This window comes from Camellia sinensis, unplaced genomic scaffold (genome assembly GCF_055761805.1).
Source record: "Camellia sinensis isolate YWXY unplaced genomic scaffold, ASM5576180v1 Unanchor1, whole genome shotgun sequence".
NCBI lineage: Eukaryota > Viridiplantae > Streptophyta > Magnoliopsida > Ericales > Theaceae > Camellia > Camellia sinensis.
The window spans coordinates 23,312,501-23,331,838 of NW_028128987.1; the positions used below are offsets into that span (position 1 = coordinate 23,312,501).

At 36.9% G+C, this 19,338-nt stretch overlaps 1 protein-coding gene across 7 annotated transcripts in view; it reads right to left on the reverse strand.

Annotated features, from left to right (window-relative positions):
• LOC114272284 (endoribonuclease Dicer homolog 1-like) overlaps positions 1–18,888 on the reverse strand; it is a 34,051-nt gene extending 15,163 nt beyond the window's left edge. For 4 of the 7 annotated variants that reach the window (XM_082911081.1, XM_082911079.1, XM_082911078.1 and 1 more), the window contains exons 1-4: positions 17,399–18,863; positions 14,915–15,028; positions 11,626–11,836; positions 334–438 (exon numbers count right to left, since the gene is read on the reverse strand). In XM_082911081.1, coding sequence (XP_082767207.1) covers positions 334–438; positions 11,626–11,836; positions 14,915–15,028; positions 17,399–18,550 — 1,582 coding nt within the window. In that variant the 5' untranslated portion in view covers positions 18,551–18,863. Of the gene's footprint in view, positions 1–333; positions 439–11,625; positions 11,837–14,914; positions 15,029–15,801; positions 15,923–17,398 lie in introns of all 7 variants that reach the window. The other 3 variants (XM_028213947.2, XM_082911080.1, XM_082911082.1) reach the window with 2 other exon arrangements.
• Positions 18,889–19,338: the final 450 nt, after the last annotated feature.

Here is a 19,338-nt window from a genome sequence, read left to right on the forward strand (position 1 = left end):
AATATAAAAAATAACAGGTGGCAATTGTAAAAAAAAAAATGCACTGTTTCGGTCAACCGGCTAGATGTCCGGGAGGACGACCAGTTAGTTCAAATTTTCCCGCCTTGGACAGAGTTGTCAAAAGTGAGTGTGGAATTAATTTTTGAAAACTGTAAATAAACATCACGTGCAAACCAAAGGGTGGAACTAAAGTTCCAAAGCTCTACCAAACAAAGCCTAAACTTTTCTAATTTAACACTATGCTTATCTACTTCTTAAGAATTAAAAGAACTTTGAAATCAATTTCGAATGAAACTTCAAATGGACGTAAATCCCTTTCTCCTAGACTCCCACCCAATGCTGCCTCCATAATGTCCAATATTGGAAAACTTTGAAGCCATTCCCTTTGTTTCCCCACCTTCCATAAGGAGCTCCTCTTGGATGCCAAGCTTTCCTTCCCTAATAAAACAGAGAACAAGAAACCCACCACACACAAAAAAATAAATAAATAAATAAAAAGAAAAGAAAAGAAAAGAAAAAAGAAAAGAAAGAAAGAAAGAAATCAAAATATATCACACACAACTCAACAATCCCTAGAAATTTAAAACAAAGGGATACCCTTAAAAGGAGATGATACAGAATGCCAAAAGGAAGAGAAATGACAAATTTTATTCTAGAATTCTTCTAATTCGTTAGATTTATCCTAAAAAATCCTAGCATTTCTCTCCAACCAAATCATTGAAAGAATCGCACAAATAACACAATCTCAATGGACTTGGGCTTTGTTCATATAACCAAAGCCTTTATAATCAATCAAAAACATTTGAACACAAGTAGATGGTGCTACCCAGTCAATTTCCACCAGCTGAAATATAGAAAAGCAAAAACAAATTATATATGCTCTCCTCCTCTCTCCTACACATAATACACCACTACGGAAGTAAATGACAATGATGGCTCTGCTTCCAAACCATATAGGGTTTCTTATAAGCCATATCATTTGGCCCGCTCTAATAATTCATATATTGCTTCTATGGCTGCTTCTCATGTCTGATTTCTTGGAATTTCAATTTCTTCAAAAACCTTAATGATTAGGAAACTATTGAATTGACCTCTTTATTGTCTATTCTCAAGGATGTATCTTTGAGGCCTAATGTTATGGATAAAATATTGTGGACTAGGACTATTCATTGTTTGATGTTACTCTGTTATAAGTTATTATTTGATATGATCATTGACAATCCAAATGTAACCCCTTTTTGTCCCTCAAAAGATGGATTTGGAAGGCAATTGTGCCTCTTAAAGTATTTGCATGAAAACAAAAGATCAAATGAATTTCTAGCTTCCATACATCCTTTAAAACAAGAACCTTTCCCCATTATCCACAAATAAACAAGTAGCTTGAACCATTAACCACATAAGAATCCCAACCATTAGCTTGAACCCCATACTTGCTCTTAATAATAAAGTGCTACAAAGAATCACATTTCAAAGGAAATCTCCCAGAACCATTGCCCATAGTCATTGCCAATCCTACACTCACTCTTCCCAACATAACCCCATCAACCACTACCCTCTGCTCCCAAAAAACAGTAATTGAAAGCCCATGCATACCTAAAGAATAAACCTTAGAATCATTGTGGTTGTCCTAGTCCAAACAAGGAATCAGCCTAAGTCTACAATCATGGAGCTTCGAACACATGGCCCAACCGAGTGATTGGGCTGATCAACCAAACCGGTCATCGAACAACCCGAACCTCCCCACCCAATAATTTCATCCCTTTCTTTGTCATCTCCAATGTTGTGAAAAGCGCGCCTAGGCGCGAGGCGAGGCGCACAGTTTGCGCCTGAACATGTCCCAAGTGAGGCGCTTTGAGGTAGGCGCGAGCCTTAGCTACGACTTGAACCAGGCAAGAGAGGCGCAAGGCGCACGCCTAGGCCCACTTGATTGTTTAACAGCTAGATCTGATCTAACGGCTGCAGGAGTGTGTTCGAATGGCTCTTAACCACAAAGGATTACAACTCATGTACAATATGACCCAAATACGACTCAAATGAAACCTAATCTGTGTCGTCTCTTCCTCTCTCGCCTAGCCTTGGACTTCGACTTCGACTTCGACTGGGCTGCTCGACTTCAACTTCGACTTCGACTTCGCAGGTATGCTTTGACTTCTTCTTCTTCTTCTCTTCTGGTTTGCTTTGTGAAATTTCCCCCCCCCCCCCTCTCTCTCTCTCTCTCCTTCTTCTTCTTCTTCTTTTGGCTGCTTCAATTGCTCTGTTTTGCCCTTCTTTTCTTTTTTTTTCAATTATGCTTCAGTCTCTGTTAGAAAAAAAAAAATACAAATACAAATACAAAATAAGATTCTGATTAATTAATACAATGTGTTGCTATTGGTCTTTTTTTTTTCCCTTTATAATACAAAATAAGATTCTGATTAATTAATACAAAATAAGATTCTGATTCTGATTAACTAACTAAAAAAAATACACTGAAAAAAATTACAAATAATTAATTAATACAATGTGCTATTGATCCTTTTTTTCCCTTTATCTGTTAGGGAAAAAAAATAGATTCTGATTTTGATTAATTAACTAAAAAAAAACACTGAAAAAAAAATTACAAATAATTAATTAATACAATGTGCTATTGGTTTTTTTTTTCTCTTTATCTGTTAGGGAAAAAAAATAGATTCTAATTCTGATTAATTAACTAAAAAAAATACGTTGAAAAAAAAATTACAAATAATTAATTAATATAATGTGCTATTGGTCTTCTTTTTTTCCTTTATCTGTTAGGGGAAAAAAATTACAAATAATTAATTCATCACACATTACATTACACTGAAATTATTTTTCATTTATTAAATTTGTTTCGTAGAAAATGACATCGGAAAGTAATAGAAAAGATCCGGCGTGGCAATATGCCCATTTGGTAGAGGAGAATAATTTAAACAAGCTCGAGTGTAATTTTTGTGGTAAAGTATCAAATGGAGGTGTTTATCGGGTGCAACAACACCTCACGGGAGGTTATAGGAATGTCACTGCTTGCCCGAAGTGTCCAGCTCATGTAAGAGAAAAGATTAGAGAGTTCATGTCAAAAAAGAAGACACAAAAAGAAGAAATGAACATGTTGTCTGATTTCGATGACATGGACATGGAAGATGAAGATGTTGTTGAGATCAATGTCAATCAACACCGTAAGTCGACAAGTAGCAGCCAAGGTTCATCCAAATCCAAATCAAAAATGCCAAAGAGAAAAAGGCCTATGGATGTTTACTTCACACACAAACGTGAATCAGTGGAGAAAAATCGAAGAGACCAAGCAAAAGGGAAGCAAACCAAAATTGATGTAAATGACCCTTACAAAAAAGAAATGAGAGCTCGGGCAGTGCAAAGATTTGCAAGATAGATGTATGATGCTGGTATCCCTTTGAATGCAGTAAATTATGAGAGTTTTGGACCAATGATTGAAGCCATTGGGCAATATGGTCCTGGTATGAAGCCACCAACTTACCATGAAGTGCGGGTTACCCAACTCAAAAAAGAAGTGAAACATACTGAAGATTTGATGAAGAATCATAAAGAGGATTGTGCAAAATACGGGTGTTCCATAATGGCTGATGGCTGGACTAATAAGAGAGGAAGGACATTGATTAACTTTTTAGTTAATTGTCCAAGAAGAACCATGATTGTTGAGTCGGTTGATGCTTCTAGCTATTCAAAGGATGGGCAAAAGCTATTCGAATTACTAGACAAGTTTGTGGAGAAAGTTGGAAAAGAGAATGCGGTGCAAGTTATCACTGATAGTGCTGCAGCTAATGTGTTGGCGTAAGAATATTTTCTCATTCCTTACATCAAAATTGTTTACTCATAGTTTGTTTTGTATTTAAAATTTAAAAACCTGAAAATAATAATTCTTCGTTATTGTTACATTATAGGGAGGTTTTTGGAAGCCAAGTATGAACACTTGTATTGGACACCATGTGTTGCTCATTGCTTGGACTTGATGTTAGAAGACATTTTCAAGATACCTAGACTGAAAAAGACATTTGAAAGGGATATTGCAGTACATGCCTACATTTACAACCGACCTACGTTGCTAAACATGATGAGGCGCTATACAAATCTGAAGAATTTGATCAAGCTTGCAAAAATTAGATTTGCAACCGCCTTTCTGACTTTGTTTAGGATGCATCAACAAAAAAACAATTTGAGAAAGATGGTCACCTCCGAAGACTGGACCTCAAGCAAATGGGCAATGGAGCCACAAGGTAAAAGAATGGCACAAACTTTGTTGATGCCTTCATTTTGGAATACTATTGTGTTTGCCCTTAAGGTCTCGAGTCCTCTCATCAAAGTGCTTAGATTGGTTGATACCAAGAAGAAACCTCCCATGGGATACATTTATGAGACAATGGATAGTGCAAAAGAATGCATTGCAAGTTTATTTGATCATAAAGAAGAGAAGTATAATGAAATCTTCGGAATCATCGACAAAAGATGGGATGTCCAATTGCATCAGCCTTTACATGCAGCTGTGCACTTTCTTAACCTAGAATTCTTTTACCCAAAAGCATTAGAGGTGCAAAAAGATCATGAAGTGATGAATGGGTTTTATGAATGCATGCAAAGGTTGGTCCTGGATGTCACTGTTCAAGATTGATCACTAATGAGATGAGTATTTATATGAAGGCTGAGAGTCTTTTTGGCAAGTCTGTTGCGATTAGGCAAAGAAATATAAAGGCACCCGGTAATATATTATAAACTCATAGAGTTTATTTTTAGTAATACTTTTAGTAAAACTCAATACTTGGTGACAATTATTTCTAACTAGTGATTATCGCAGCTGATTGGTGGCCATCATATGGTTCTAAAACTCCAAACTTGCAACCTTCTGCCATAAAGTCCATAGCCTAACATGTAGTTCATCGGGTTGTGAACGAAATTGGAGTATATTTGAACATGTGAGTATTTAACATTCTAACTAATTTTTTGTTCAATTCAAATATTTTTTATTCTCATTATATAGAATTTAATATCGTTTTAATATTTGCAGCTTCATATCAAGAAAAGAAATAGATTGGAACAACAACGTCTCAATGATTTAGTGTTTGTCAAATATAATAGAACATTGAGATTTAGGTATAAAATGCGCAACACTCTTGATCCCATATCTTTGCAAAATATTGATGAAAGCAATGAGTGGTTGCTTGGGAGGATGGATGGAGAATCAGATGAAGATAATGAGCCTGTGTTTGATGATGATGATGGCTTGACGTGGGCCACTGTTGCTAGAGCTTTTGGAGTAGAAAAAAGTAGCCATGTAAGTAGAGCAACAAGTTCACGCTCAAAGGCACAACCGAGGATATCTAAATCATCAAGATTAACTCCACTTCAATTAATAGATGAAGAGGAAGCGGGCTCAGATGACATAGAGGAGAAAGATGTTGAGGGATATAAATCAACTGATGGAGAAGAAGATGATAGTTTGCTTGACATTGATGTTGAGGATGATGATTGACTAACCGACCTAAGTTCTAACCTTTTTCTTTTGATATTGATGTTTTGAAGTGTTAAGACATATATTAGTATTTGTTGGATATTTATGTTTTGGATGTTTAGTGTTTATGTTTTTGTTTTTATTTTTATTTTATTGAATATGGATTATTTTATCTTTGAAAATTGGAATGTTATGTAATATGCACTTTCATGACTTTGAGAATTATTTTATATTTTGTATTGAATCTTGATTACTTCTTATTTTTAAAAAAATTGTCTTAGTATTATGAATGATTGGTCTATGTTAATTTTTTTAATTTTTACTAAAACTGTGCACCTTACTTCAATAAAGCCCGCACCTTGCCTTGCGCCTAGGCCCCGAGAGACCTTCAGTGCCTTAATGCGCCTTGAGCCTTTAAAAACACTGGTCATCTCCCCTTGATACAAAGACATCCCTTTGATCAACTAGAACCAAACACTCTCTATCATCACATATATTTGCTCTAATGTTCTCGAGTATCCTTCCCTTTTGTAAATCAACGTTCTCCCCTTTAAAAGATACCAACCCTCATTCCGTCTGACATGTAAAAGAAAATGGTATAAGACTTGGGTCATTCAAGTGAGTTGTTTTCTTGAAAGTGATTTGAGATAATCTTGGCTTTAGATGAGCCACCTCATAAGAAAGGTGTGACAATCGAGTCATGCATAGCATTCATGCTTTCATTCATATTAGGAAATTCTCTTACCTTGCTTCTATGGTATATGTAATGTGCTAGTTTAGAAGAGAACTAGGAGAAAGTGAATAGGGATGCTTTTGGTGGAAAACTTAAACTTCGAAAATTAAGTAAGTATTGTAGAGTCTAACGAGCACTTTATTAAAAATTAAGTAGGCTTAGCAAAAGTTAAGTAAGATTAACTAAGGCCTAAGTAAGATTAATTAGGCTAATGAAGGTTAGGAGCTAAACATGATTAATTAGAACTAAGCATGGTTAATTAAAATAAGTGCGTAATTAGAGAAACACTTGCGCTAATTAATTTTTGGTGATGCACACACACACCTCAATATTTCCTACAAAACAAAAGAAAAGAATAGAGAAGAAAGGAGAGAGTTCTTGAGAGAAAAGGGGGAGAAAAGGAAGAAAATTTAAAAAATAAAAACAAAAAGAGGCTTGGGAGATTCAAACCATCAACCTAGAAATCAAGAGAAGTTCACAAAAATGCAAGAAATTCAACCCTCTTTCTTGTGTTATTGATTTGATCTAGCTAGAAAATCATTTAGGATAGGTTTTGAAGGATTTAAGTTGGAGTTTTGGAAAAGTGAATTGGTTTGAAGAATTTGCAAGAAAAACCATGTTTTGATTTGTTTTAACTTAGGATCATTGCATACAAATGCTACACTATGAAACACACATCATCTATTCATGTTTCAGAGCCTTAAACATCATGTTTTGAAGAATTGAACTGAAGAAAATGGAAAAAGGTTTGGAAAGAAACTAGGTTGAGAAATTCTTGAATCAAATCTTGTTTTTGGTTGGTTTACCCTTGAATTCATGAATTCAAATGAATTTTTCATGAATCATATATCATTTATTCATGTTTTGGAACTTCTAGAGTTGAAGGTTTGGAATGAAGAAAATGGAAGAAACACCAAGAACACATATTAACCCGTTTTGACTGATTGAAACTGTCCGTGCCGCCAGAAACTCTACACAAGTGGATTGAAATTACACTATCGATGGAAGTCACTGCCTCAATCCGCCTGAGCAGATTTTCCAAGTTTAAGAAATCAGCCCGAGTAGATTTGCAAGCACATTTACCCGATTTCATCTTTTTTGCTCGTTTTGATGCACCGGACCTCATTATACTCTTTCGAGACTAAAAATAGAATTGAATAAGGCTTAAAAACCGACTTAAAGTAAGAGTAATTAAGAAATAAATTTAGTTAATGTCTTATGTTGCTTCGTTGCATCGATATTTGTATGTTTGCTTGTGTAGGTCGAAATCGAGAAGAGTATAACCTGAACAAGAGCCATTGTGAGTAATATTATTGTAAAGTTATGTTTCAAAATGGTTATTTGAAAATTCGATGATGTATCTTGTTTTCGAGAAGACTTTACTTTGTATTAGTATGAATGAATGTCCTATATTTTCGTACGAATCTAGGCATCCTTAGATAGTCCTAGCCATTGGAGGACAACTTAAATGCACCATGGTTGTTGTTGAGATCTCCTTTGCCACTCGAGGGTGGGTTGTTTAATTGGTATCCAGGCAGGTTATTCCTTCGTTTCACTCTATTGGATGTACTATGCTATCATGTAATGTAAATGTGCCTATTTTGTTAGAAATGTTTGAATGTTTTGAAAATGTGATATGATATCTATACTTTACAAATGGTTTGGAAGTCATTCATGTACCACTTCACTCTGATATTATTCACTGAGCTATGGCTCACCCCTTTTCCCTCTATATATGTAGGTGATCAATACGAAGAGTAGCAATAGAAGGTTTTGGATTTGAGAAGTTGTTTTTGAAGAGTCTTTTGTTTTGTTAACTCTTTTGAGACTTTTGTACTTTTGAAAGGTGAGATTTTGTCGAGTTGTATAATAGTAAATAGGTTTTTGTACTTTGTGGTTGTAAATGTTTGTACCTTTAGTAATCTATATACATGACGTAAATTATTCAGAAGTTAAGTAATGAAGTCTCTGTTTTTTATTTCCTATCTACTTATGCACTGCTCTAGTGGACTTAATAGCTTAATAATGAAAGTTTCCGCTGTATAGCCCCAATATATCTTAGTCCATTCTTAAATTTGACGAGTTAGGCCTTTGGTAATCAAGGATTACTGGCTGGTCACCTCACTATCCTATAGGGGAGGGATAGGGTCATGACAAAAGGGCCTTCAAAACCAAAGGCTTAGTTGAGTGGGCTTGTGGGTTAGACTAAACACGGGATGTAATTACTAACGTATTTATGTTGTTTAGGCCTTGATTCCATTGAACCATGCACCAAATACCCAGCCTGAAAAATGATGCAATGCAAGATGTTGCTTTCCAAAACCATGACATCTTGTGGACCATGACCTCCCTCTCATGCACATTTGCTCCCCACTAAAGTTAAGGGACAACCAGGTCAATAAATATATCATCCCTACGAAGATCATCAAGAGACCTCGGAGATCTACATGCACCACCTTCGTCTTTGTCTCCCTCAACCCTGAGAATTTCACTACCTCTCCACCATGAGACCTAAGCATCGTCGGCTCCTTCATACACTCACCTCCATCTCGCCAAAATCCTTGACAAATCCATCTCGGAACATAGAACCATCAATCCACTCCTTGACCACCTGAACGTCCTTGATCAGAGCCTTCAAACCCTTAAATTTCCATACCGAACACCACCCTAGAAATTCCAAATTACTATACCATCAAATACGGATCCACTACCCTAACATCCTCATCTATCGTACCTCACTAATTCAAAATAAACAATTCTTGAGGCCAAGTGTCACGGGTTGCCTTGCAAGGCTAACTCCGTGACGTTTCGCCTACGGTGGTGTGGCCATTTGAGTGCTCAAGAGTGGCCGTTGGAAGTGCCCCAACGTGGCCTAACATTGGCCCCAAGTAGCCCAAGGCATGTAAGCCACTAATAGCCAGCAAACGGCAAAGCCGCAGCCCATGCCAATAACCAACCAGCGCTGCCAGCAGCAGCAAAATACAGCAGCAGCAGCCAGCAGTGGCAGCCAACAGTGCAGCACTTTGCGCGTCGTTTCGGCATTCAAACGAAGGAGTTTCGGGCTGAAATTTTTATGGTAAAGAGGTTTTGGGGAAAGTGTTTTCCCGACCAAGTTTCATGATTTTTCTCAATTTGTAGAATTTATGAAAAATCATTATAACTCCTCGGACATGTATGATGTTTCCTCCTGCCAGAGGACAAATTGCTAACAAGCATATATAAGGGGGCAAGGTGTGCTACCTACCTACCTCCCTGCCCAAACTGGGCTTCAAGTGAGCAACCTTCAGGCAACTCAAGGGCGGGCTTTAGGCATCCAGAGGGGTGTCTAGAGTCTCCACATGGTTTTGGGAGCCCCGTGGACGGTGCAATAATGTAGGCACTGCGCGCACCCTCCCGGGTGAGAGGTCCACTACGTTGTTTCCATTATGCCACGCAATATGGTATCTTTGGGACTCATTTTGGAGCGAATGGGCTATCGAGGCACCACTAGAGGCCTCATGTGCCAACTCTAGTGCTTGGTTTGGGTTCAACCTTGCACGAGGGGATCCCGTGGCTTAAGCTAACCGGTTGGAAGGCGACACGGCATATGTGGGCTATCGAATGAAGGCATCAAGCTATGCAATGACTACGTCCATTGAGGGACTATATTATGCTACAAGCAAGCTACGGATTGAGATGTTGCCTTACTCATGCTACACGCTGGTGCAACGCTAAGGTGCGCAATGGCCTTAGGCGGAATCTAGCACACGTGTTGGCACGAGGACTACGCCGTGGGCAAGAGATTGACCCTCAGTGGCTTGTGGGCTTCGCATGACCAAGTGGCCATCCAATATGCATCTATTGAGGCATGCTTGACCCTACGACACTTCGAGATGCTACTAGAGACCCAACATAAAACGTTGGCTTGTCAGCTAAGTTGAGGACCTTTGCTAGCACATTGTTGTGTGGCTAGGCACCTTGATGACATGAACCTAAGTTGGGCGAGCACCTTGCTTGAGATAAGCTTGGCGTTATGAAGCGACTTATGCCGTGCTTGGTGCACTTGAGGCATCAGGCCTACTTGTGGCATCCGGGTGGAGACGGAGCTTCCTTGTGAAGTTGTTTTGCTTGACAAAGCATTGGGGCCTAATGTTCAAACGGGTGAGACCATCAACACTCGATTTGTCAATGAGCTAGGGCGGGCTTAAACTTGGTGGAGTTTGAGCGCCACACGGGCAAAAATTGATCCGCTGCCCCTCTAAAGGAGTCGGCCCGTGACACCAAGCCAAGACCTCTACCTCCTAATCAAAAGCCTTCCACTGAAACTCTTTCTTCCCACGACCAACTAAAGCAAATTCTATCAACACCGTTGCAGCACCTGTTCACTAACCACCATACCTGATTCAAAAATAACACAACTTTTCTCTCCTATTTTGATGACTAACTCTTATCTTCACAAATCTTCCTTCCCTTTTTGTTTTGAAGGCTAAGAGATTACAACAATTTGCTCCCACTCTGAGAAACTGAGACTGCCCAAAAAAATCCTTGTTGACCTTGAGGTACCTCTCTTATCTTTATGCCCGACCAACCAAACCAATCTCAAACCCTAGAACGGTGAGAGATCTTTGGAATCCTTTCCTTGCCTCCATCACGAGCACCTGATTCCCATTCTCACCATTTGCAATGAACTCGAACGTCTCCAAACCTAAATGAACAAACCTCCTCATCTCCCCTCAACAAAAAAAAAAATTAATTTCCCCTTTATCTTCTTCAGCTTCTCTGAAACAATCAAATTGGAACCCAAAATCAGAACCCTAAAACTAAAAGGAACAAGAAAGACTAGTAGAACGAAGAAGAATCAAAAGAAAAGGGCGGAATTGATGAACAAAGCCCTTAAAAACTCCAAGCAACGGGAACCAAAACTAGATCTAAGCAAATCAAAACCAGAAGAAAGTGAACACCAGATCAAAATATGATTTGAAGAACCTGAAAGAAGACGGCCCTAAAGAACTAGACCTCATGAAGACAAAACAGCACTGAAAACAGAACCCTAAACAAAAGATAATCAAGAAATGATGGAAACGATGAAGAAGAAATAGGAAAGGAAGAAAATCACTAATCGAAACACCCCGAAAGAGAAAAATGAAGCCCAAAGGGGCTCCGATCAAAACCCTAAACTGAACACAAGAGAGAAAATGATAAAAAAAAATTGCCTTTCTAGTTACTTAGGATTCTAACGTTGTAAGTTACATGCCACATTACCTTAGTGCCATGGTTAGCACCATCTAATCATTTTTCAAAGAGATACTGGGAATCATACGCATTGCCTTAGAAAATAAGTCTACCTCACATATTGGGCCCAATGCTATATTTAGAGAACTCATAATCTCAAAAGAAACATAAATGCCTACTCTGAGAACCGAATGAACAATACCCTTTAAATTAACAGGAGAAGCAGTCATTCCAAAAACTGATGGCCTATTCTCCGTAGGTGTTGTGTGATAGAACTCAGACATCACTAGAGAATATGGGTGTTTCTTCACAGCATGATGACATTCATCCAGAATAAGTAGATTGATAGCTTCCATCTTTATTATGCTGTGTCTTAGAATGTTCAAAAGTATTTGAGCTGTCATCACTAAAACCTGCAGCAGAAGCAAAGAGTTGCAGTGAGTAGAGAGTAAAAACTATTCCAAGATTATTGATAATTAAGTACCAAATATAAGTACTCGTTCACAAAGCAACCTTCTGCGACCAATTGCAGCAACCTTCTTTTTACTTTTTTAATTAAACATGGCAACCTAATTCACTTGAATTAAGATGAAATCCAATGATGATAATACAACTTTGAGTTGACATATGTACTTATTTTAACACTCAGTTACATTTTTACATATACTATATACTGCAGGCTGCAAGCTATGTTGCCGATGCAGTAAAATCATTAAGTTTTCCACCTGTATTTTTAACTTGACTGTAAAATCAAGAAACGAAAACCAATTACCCACAACATGACAAATTGAACTAATACTTAATAGGAATAGTTGTACTGTGATCAAATCCAAAAGTAAACAGCTTAACATAAATAACGTAGCCCTAAAGCAATCGCATTATACCAGCTGTGAACACCTCTAGAATAGTTTTCTACCAAATAGTTTAAGATATTTAAACTATGTTACCATATCATTTATAAATTTATCAATTATGATTACATAGAGTGATACAAAAATGAAATTAATCAATCACCTACAAAGCATGGACACAAACAAGCACGCAATATGAACAACACGCTGACAAGGATTTTTTCAGTCAGATCATTCGAAGATAAAAATAAATAAATAAATAAATAAATAAATACAACATAATAGTAATTTCTAAAGTTTAACGGAGGAGCTATATTGTTTATTGGATCCCACGTCATTTTGTTCAAACTTGTCATGTAGCCCCATGTGTCTAAACAATGGACACGTGTCCCCCAAGTGTCCAAAGTGTGTTTGAGTCTAAATTTTTTTTTAAAAAGAATATGACATGTTTGGACATGCATCCAACATGTGTCAGGACATGTTTGATGAGTGTTGGTGTACAACACACCTTCAACACCAACATGCCACCTTCTTAGAAGTGTTTGTGCTTCTTAGTTAATTACACTAGCCAACCAAACAACTACAACTGTCATGGTTGCCGCAATGCCTTCCCAACCAAGATAATGTTTATGATCTAAAGGTCATACGCTCTTCACAGTATGCTTCTAATTATTATTCAAGTCACACCCGCTACACATGGGTAGGAATTGGGCATCTCTGTTACAGAACCCTTCATTGTTGGCACTGACAATAAATAATTGGTTCTTCATTGCTACTTGCTTAAGAATTGATACATACTTAATTTGTATGATGAATTAATCATATATGTAATGTTAGTGTCTCATTACAGTTTGGACCATGACAATACCATTTATACTTACAGTTAAAATTTGGCATTTTAATGCTTAAAACCATGATGTATTGCATTCCATAGTGGTTCAAATATATTTGTCTTCTCCAGTCCATAGTGGTTCATATATATAAAAGAAGAAAATAAAGATTATTGGGTTTATCTTGACAAAAACACTATTACTTTATTTTAGTGTCCATTGGGGCCTAAGAAACACGAACACTTTTAAGAAGGTAACATGTCATGTCGGACACAGACATGACACAACACTAGTAGGACACTTCCACACACTTAGACACACATAATTTACATTACAAGTTTGAATAAAATAACTTGGAATTCAATGATAAAACAAAAATAATGTAAATTTATACCTATTCTCGTCCTTTAGACTTCAAAAATTGTTATCTAACTTAAATATTCATATATATGACATATAATAATTATTTATCCTTATATATGGCATTATAACAATTTAACAAATATATAAAATTATATATTTAGCACGTGTCCAATACGTGTCATGTCTTACATTTTTTGAAATTTTCTATGTCAGTATGTCAGTGTCGTGTCTGTATCCGTGCCTCTTAGATTGGCACTTTGGCGGGTGTATCGATTGGGGATTGGGGATGTGAAATTTGAGGGCTTCCAACTACTTGAGTGCAACTGCTTAAAATAGTCATCCAACAGAACTTCCCTCAAATCTCATGTACTACCACTCTATCACCAGTAAAGGGAGGGGGAATTGCAAACAAAACAAAACCAACTAACATAGCACTGGATTTGGGTATCATAAAGATGAAACTCAATAATCTGTTTCACTGACATGCAAATCTTGCATGTAGCAAACAAATTTATGCTTTGGTATAATCACATGTGCAGATCTAAGCAAACACTATTTCAGAAATTACGTTAGAACAGCATAACTTCATAAATACAAACATAAATGTCAATAACAGTTGCCCAGTGTCAAAACTTTACAATTGCAACAAGAAAGCATATATACATATATATGCCTAGCATTAATCATTAGAATATTTTATATAGATATCACTGAACTACTGGTGGGACTGTAATCTTGGTCAAATTTGAGGCCTACAATACAACTAAATCAGGTTTCAGAGATGAAGAATTAGCTAATCATTACACATGTTTGTATAATGATACAGGTAATGAATAAGGTAATCTTCGATACAACATTTATTTTATTTTTGTAACAAATTTTTAAAAAAAAGTTCAAAAAAAAAAACAACTACAACAACAACAAAGGAAAACAAAGGGAAGTAACTCAAGCATAGTTTTCAATGTTCTGAAGAGCAACATGATCTCATTTCCAGTGTAAACAATAATTTTTTTCCTTTGAAACATCACCAAAGAAGAAAGGCATATCACAAAATAAGGAAGAACCATAATGGATTTCTTCTACACAAAATCCCATGTTCAAACGAAGGATGCTAGAAACATGAATTGACAATCATATGGAGTTGCTAGAGACATAATCAAAGTTATCAAACAACTGTCATGATAATGAGCAGATAAGGTAAACTAGCTTAAAATAATATGCATCTACGCATAACAAAATCAATGATCAAGTCTATCAAGTGGCTTTCAATGCTTGTGTTGCTTAATCATATTATTTAACTGCAATACTCATCAAAAATACAAAAAAGATGATTTAACTGCAATACAGTGATTGTACCAGTCCTTCAGATAAATAATAATAAACAACAAGATATAAATAGATACATCTAGAAAACAAGGACAACTATAAGCAGAAACACTGGAGCTACCTGCTTTGTTTCAAACTCACGCTGCCACCTCCGAGCATCCCAGAAGTCTTGGCCCATTTCACCACAGTAATGGCCTACTTGATAACCAGTTCGCTCACGAATAACTTCTGCTTGCTGCATGTTGGACAAAAATACAATAGCATTACTTCAGTTCGCGGTTGACGGGCATCACCCAGGGGTCACAATGTTAAGCATATAGTTAGTAAAATATGGGACAACAAAAGAATGATACATTGTATGCATGGATTTAACACAACGATTCTCTGAAAAGTATGACGAAAGATTACGTACAATAAAACAATAACAGAAAAAACTATATTTAGAGACAAACTCAGCTTTCTTTTCAAGTGAACTCTTACAAGTACTGATGGAAGAAGGCTAAATTCGTCTGTCTTCGATTCTCATATCTCAAGTTCTCAACAATGAACATATAATTCTAGAAAACCATGCTTATTCATTTAGCCAAATCAACTAAAAAAAAAATCTACAAAAACAAAAATACATAAAAAAAAATTAGTAGTAGTGATGAGTCTGATGACAAAGTCTATATAATATTGCCTTTCTTGCAAATTGTGAGCTCCAGGGAGTTAGAAGGCTTGATTATGTTATAATATTATCTGGCTGGTACAAGATCCTTTCACAAACTTTTAGTATGAGCCTGAGTCAAAAAACTAAAAAGAAATGCAAAGGGGAAAATTTTCATCTATTTTGTATCCTCTTGGTGACATGACCAAGTGGTAAAGGCGGAGGACTGCAAATCCTTTTTCACCAGTTCAAATCTGGGTGTCGCCTGATCAACTAAAGACTCGAAATCTCCTATTTTGTTCTGCTGATATAACTAGCCTAATTATTCCCCAGCAGAAGCAGAGGAAAGGGACTGCTGATACCTCTTTGATTCTAAGCATCAGGTCTTGGGGGGTTCTACAAGATTGTAAAAGACTTCGGAGTGGGACCAAAAAAGTCCTGAACTGCAGGATAGCTCTAGGGAAGAACCCTTGCGCACCAAAGCTGAAAAACAGAATTGAATAAGAGAATTAATCATTTACCTGAGACTGTACAGAGAATGAAGTGCATTGTGTTAATCATTTAACAGAAGTACTACACAGTTCAACTCAAACAGTTTTCAGAAGATTTCAGATTTACAGGGAAACAGGAGTTTCTTTCATTTATATATGTGGAATTATTTAGCAAACCTCTGTTCTTTAAAAAATTATTTCCCAAATACAAGTTGTTTTGAACTTATTTCTCAAACACACATTTCTTGAAGTTGTGTTTTTACAAAACACTAAACCTGAAAACTTTTTGAAGTCATGCTTTGAAAATACAATTTCAATTAAGTGCTTTCAAAACATGACTTCACGTCTGACGTCGCAAAACAACATGAGTTTAGGAAATAAAAATTCTGATATAAAACATAAAATATCATGTTTGAGAAAAATGTTTTCAAACAACATGGATCTGGTTTTAAAACATAAAATAAAATATTAGAACACCTCTAATCTAAATTCAAGTTTGAAACTTATGTAATTAACCTCTTTTGGTCAGCCCGAAAAAAAGTAATAGATCTATGAGGAAGCTCATTCGATTAGATATGGTAGATTAAAATGAGATACAAAAGAGTTGACGGCTGAACCATATGAGGTAGGAAACTCTCAAGTACAGTTATAAGGGAAGGAATTAATAGGCCTATTCTGACCAGGGAGAACAGGCCATTCGACAGGGAGATTCTGTGTGGATATATTAAAAATTTAACGGCAGAGACAGGGGCTAGAAAGTCAAAAACACTTTATAATTCTGATATAACCAAATCCTAGAGGGTGTTTTGCCTCTTTCCCTTTTACCCTCCACATATTTCTACGATTTATTTAGTGCCTACTAAATCTTCTTTCACGTAATTGAACCTCATTTATTCAAGTAACATTTAAAGTGGATTTTACATATTTTTGAAGTACATCATATTAATATCAAATCTAATAATTGTGATAGCTACTACTATAAAAATTGTAATCCTTTTGTCTTCACCTAATTTTATTACTGTAGATACCACTACAAGCCATTTAACAAGTTAAGAACTTCAACTGTTTAGCAATTAATAACTAGGATAATAATTAAGGCTATGCCATATGATTTATTTAAATTTCTACCTTTGTTATTAAAAATTGGAATCGCAGAAAAAAATAATCATACCTTTGTTATTAAATGTCTATTTTAAATTAATTGTTGTAAAAAAAGAAAAAAAATTAAAAAACACAAAGGGTCTAATGCACTAAACTTCTGAAAAAAACATTATAATATATCTCTTGTTCATAGAAATTGGCATTTAAATAACAAATAAAAAGTATTTATATAATCTCTCCCTCCCAAGAAAAATTTCTATGGATCCACCTCTATACATTTATGATACAAGTTATATATGTGTATACCGATCATATGATGTAAGTATTTATTATGCCAAAGTATAACACAATCCAGGAGAAGTCTTACCTGATAAACAAGAGGAACTTTAGGAACCAAAAATACAGCCAGCATTCTCTTGTTTTGTAATTGCAAGTCACTGCAAACACTTTTTATGAGGAGGACAGCAATGAGGGTCTTCCCTGCCCCTGTTTCAAGAAAAGCTATGGTATTTTTCTGCTTCGCCTGTTTGAGAACATCCAACTGGTATTGACGTGCCTGTTCCTCGGGAAGTTTCTCCTCCTTAGCCTCTTCGGGTTTCTTCTCTACCTTGGCAATGCAATCCTGGTTTCTCTCAGAGGGTGCCTTCCCCTCTCTGTTTCTTTCAGATTCCCAACTACCCAAGCGGAAAACCATCTCATTTGAACCAGGGCGTTCTCTCTCCCAAAAACCCTTGCTTTCCCTCCACTCCCTCTTTTTACCACTGCCATAGCGTTCTCTTCTCGAGATATGATCTCTCTCCCTCCTGTCAATAATATCCTCCTCCCAATTGCGAGGCCTCTTCCGTCTCTCCCTCTCCCTAGGGCGGTGTTGCCCTCCTCCTCCTCTGTTGTGAAAGTGCCTTTCAGTCTTGTAATTGTAGTCATTAACGCGAGCTCTTTTGTTGGACCTTTTTCCTTCACTAAGTACTTTGTCGTCCTCGTCCCGGTCCCGGTCCCTATAAAGATCATCAGTGCCTCGAGTTTCTTCAAGGCTGCTGCGAACTCCATTTCTTTCAGGAGAATGGTTTGGTGATTTGTTGTCATTGCCATTGCTATTGCTATTGGTTTGACAATGATGCTTGCAAGTCTCAGTAGTGGCAGCAGCAGCATCACTGTTGTTGTTACTAGGAGATTGCCCTCCGTTGTCATTATTCTTGTTAGCAGCAGTAGTATCATCATCAAATTTGTTCAATAATTGGTCCTCAAGGACTTGTTCCATTTTGGGCGGTCCTCCAACAACAGGTAGACCGTCACCATTCTTAATGCTGTCGAGAATCTGATCGATTCCTCCGAAGAAACAAGGATCCAACCCAGCCTCCGAAATGGCGGCAGCATCCGAATCAACAAAATCGTCAATAAAATGGCAGGACATATCCTCCTCCTCACAAGCATCCAGCCAGTAAAAGGCCTCCCCTACATCTTCCTTCGCCGGAGGAGGATTAAGGCTTCCTGAAACCCTAGCCTCCCCCTCATATTCCATTACTACTCTCTATTTATTTACTATTATCATATGATAACACACTAATTCAACAAGACAAACAAGAACAGCACAGAGAGACTTGTGTTTGAGAAATAAGTTAATCTATCTATCTAGTTTGCATATTAGCGTGAACACGCAAATACTTTAGCCCACACAAGTTGGGTGATTCAAAGATTCCACGCATGATGATTCCGCCCTCTTTGCCCCCCACCCAAATCCGAGCCCCCAAAACTATAAACCCTCAACCAACTCTCTCTCTCTCTCTCTCTCTCTCTCTCACACTAGACAAACAAACTCTCGGCTGTGTTTGGTTAGGTTTACCAAACATATTTTCATCCCTTATTTTTAAGTGTCTTGTTTATTTGAATTTTTTAAAAATTAATTTCACACTTACTTTTTAAAAAAAAATTCAAGACGGGAAAATTTAGGCTAATTAGTCGTCCTCTCAGACGTCTGACCTTTCAAGAACTAAACATCAGGTTAGTGACTGCACCAATTTTGATTTTGCTTAATGGTGCTGATGGGTTTCAAATTTACAGTGACGCTTCATATAAAAGTTTGGGATGTGTGCTAATACAAAATGGTAAGTTGATTGCTTATACCTTGCGACAACTCCGACCACGTGAAAAGAATTATCTGACCCATGATCTTGAACTTGCAGCTGTGATTTTTTCACTAAAGATTTGGCGTCATTATCCGTACAGAGTAACTTATGAAGTGCACACTGGCCATAAAAGCCTCAAATACTTCTTCACCCAAAAAGAACTGAACATGAGACACAAAAGATG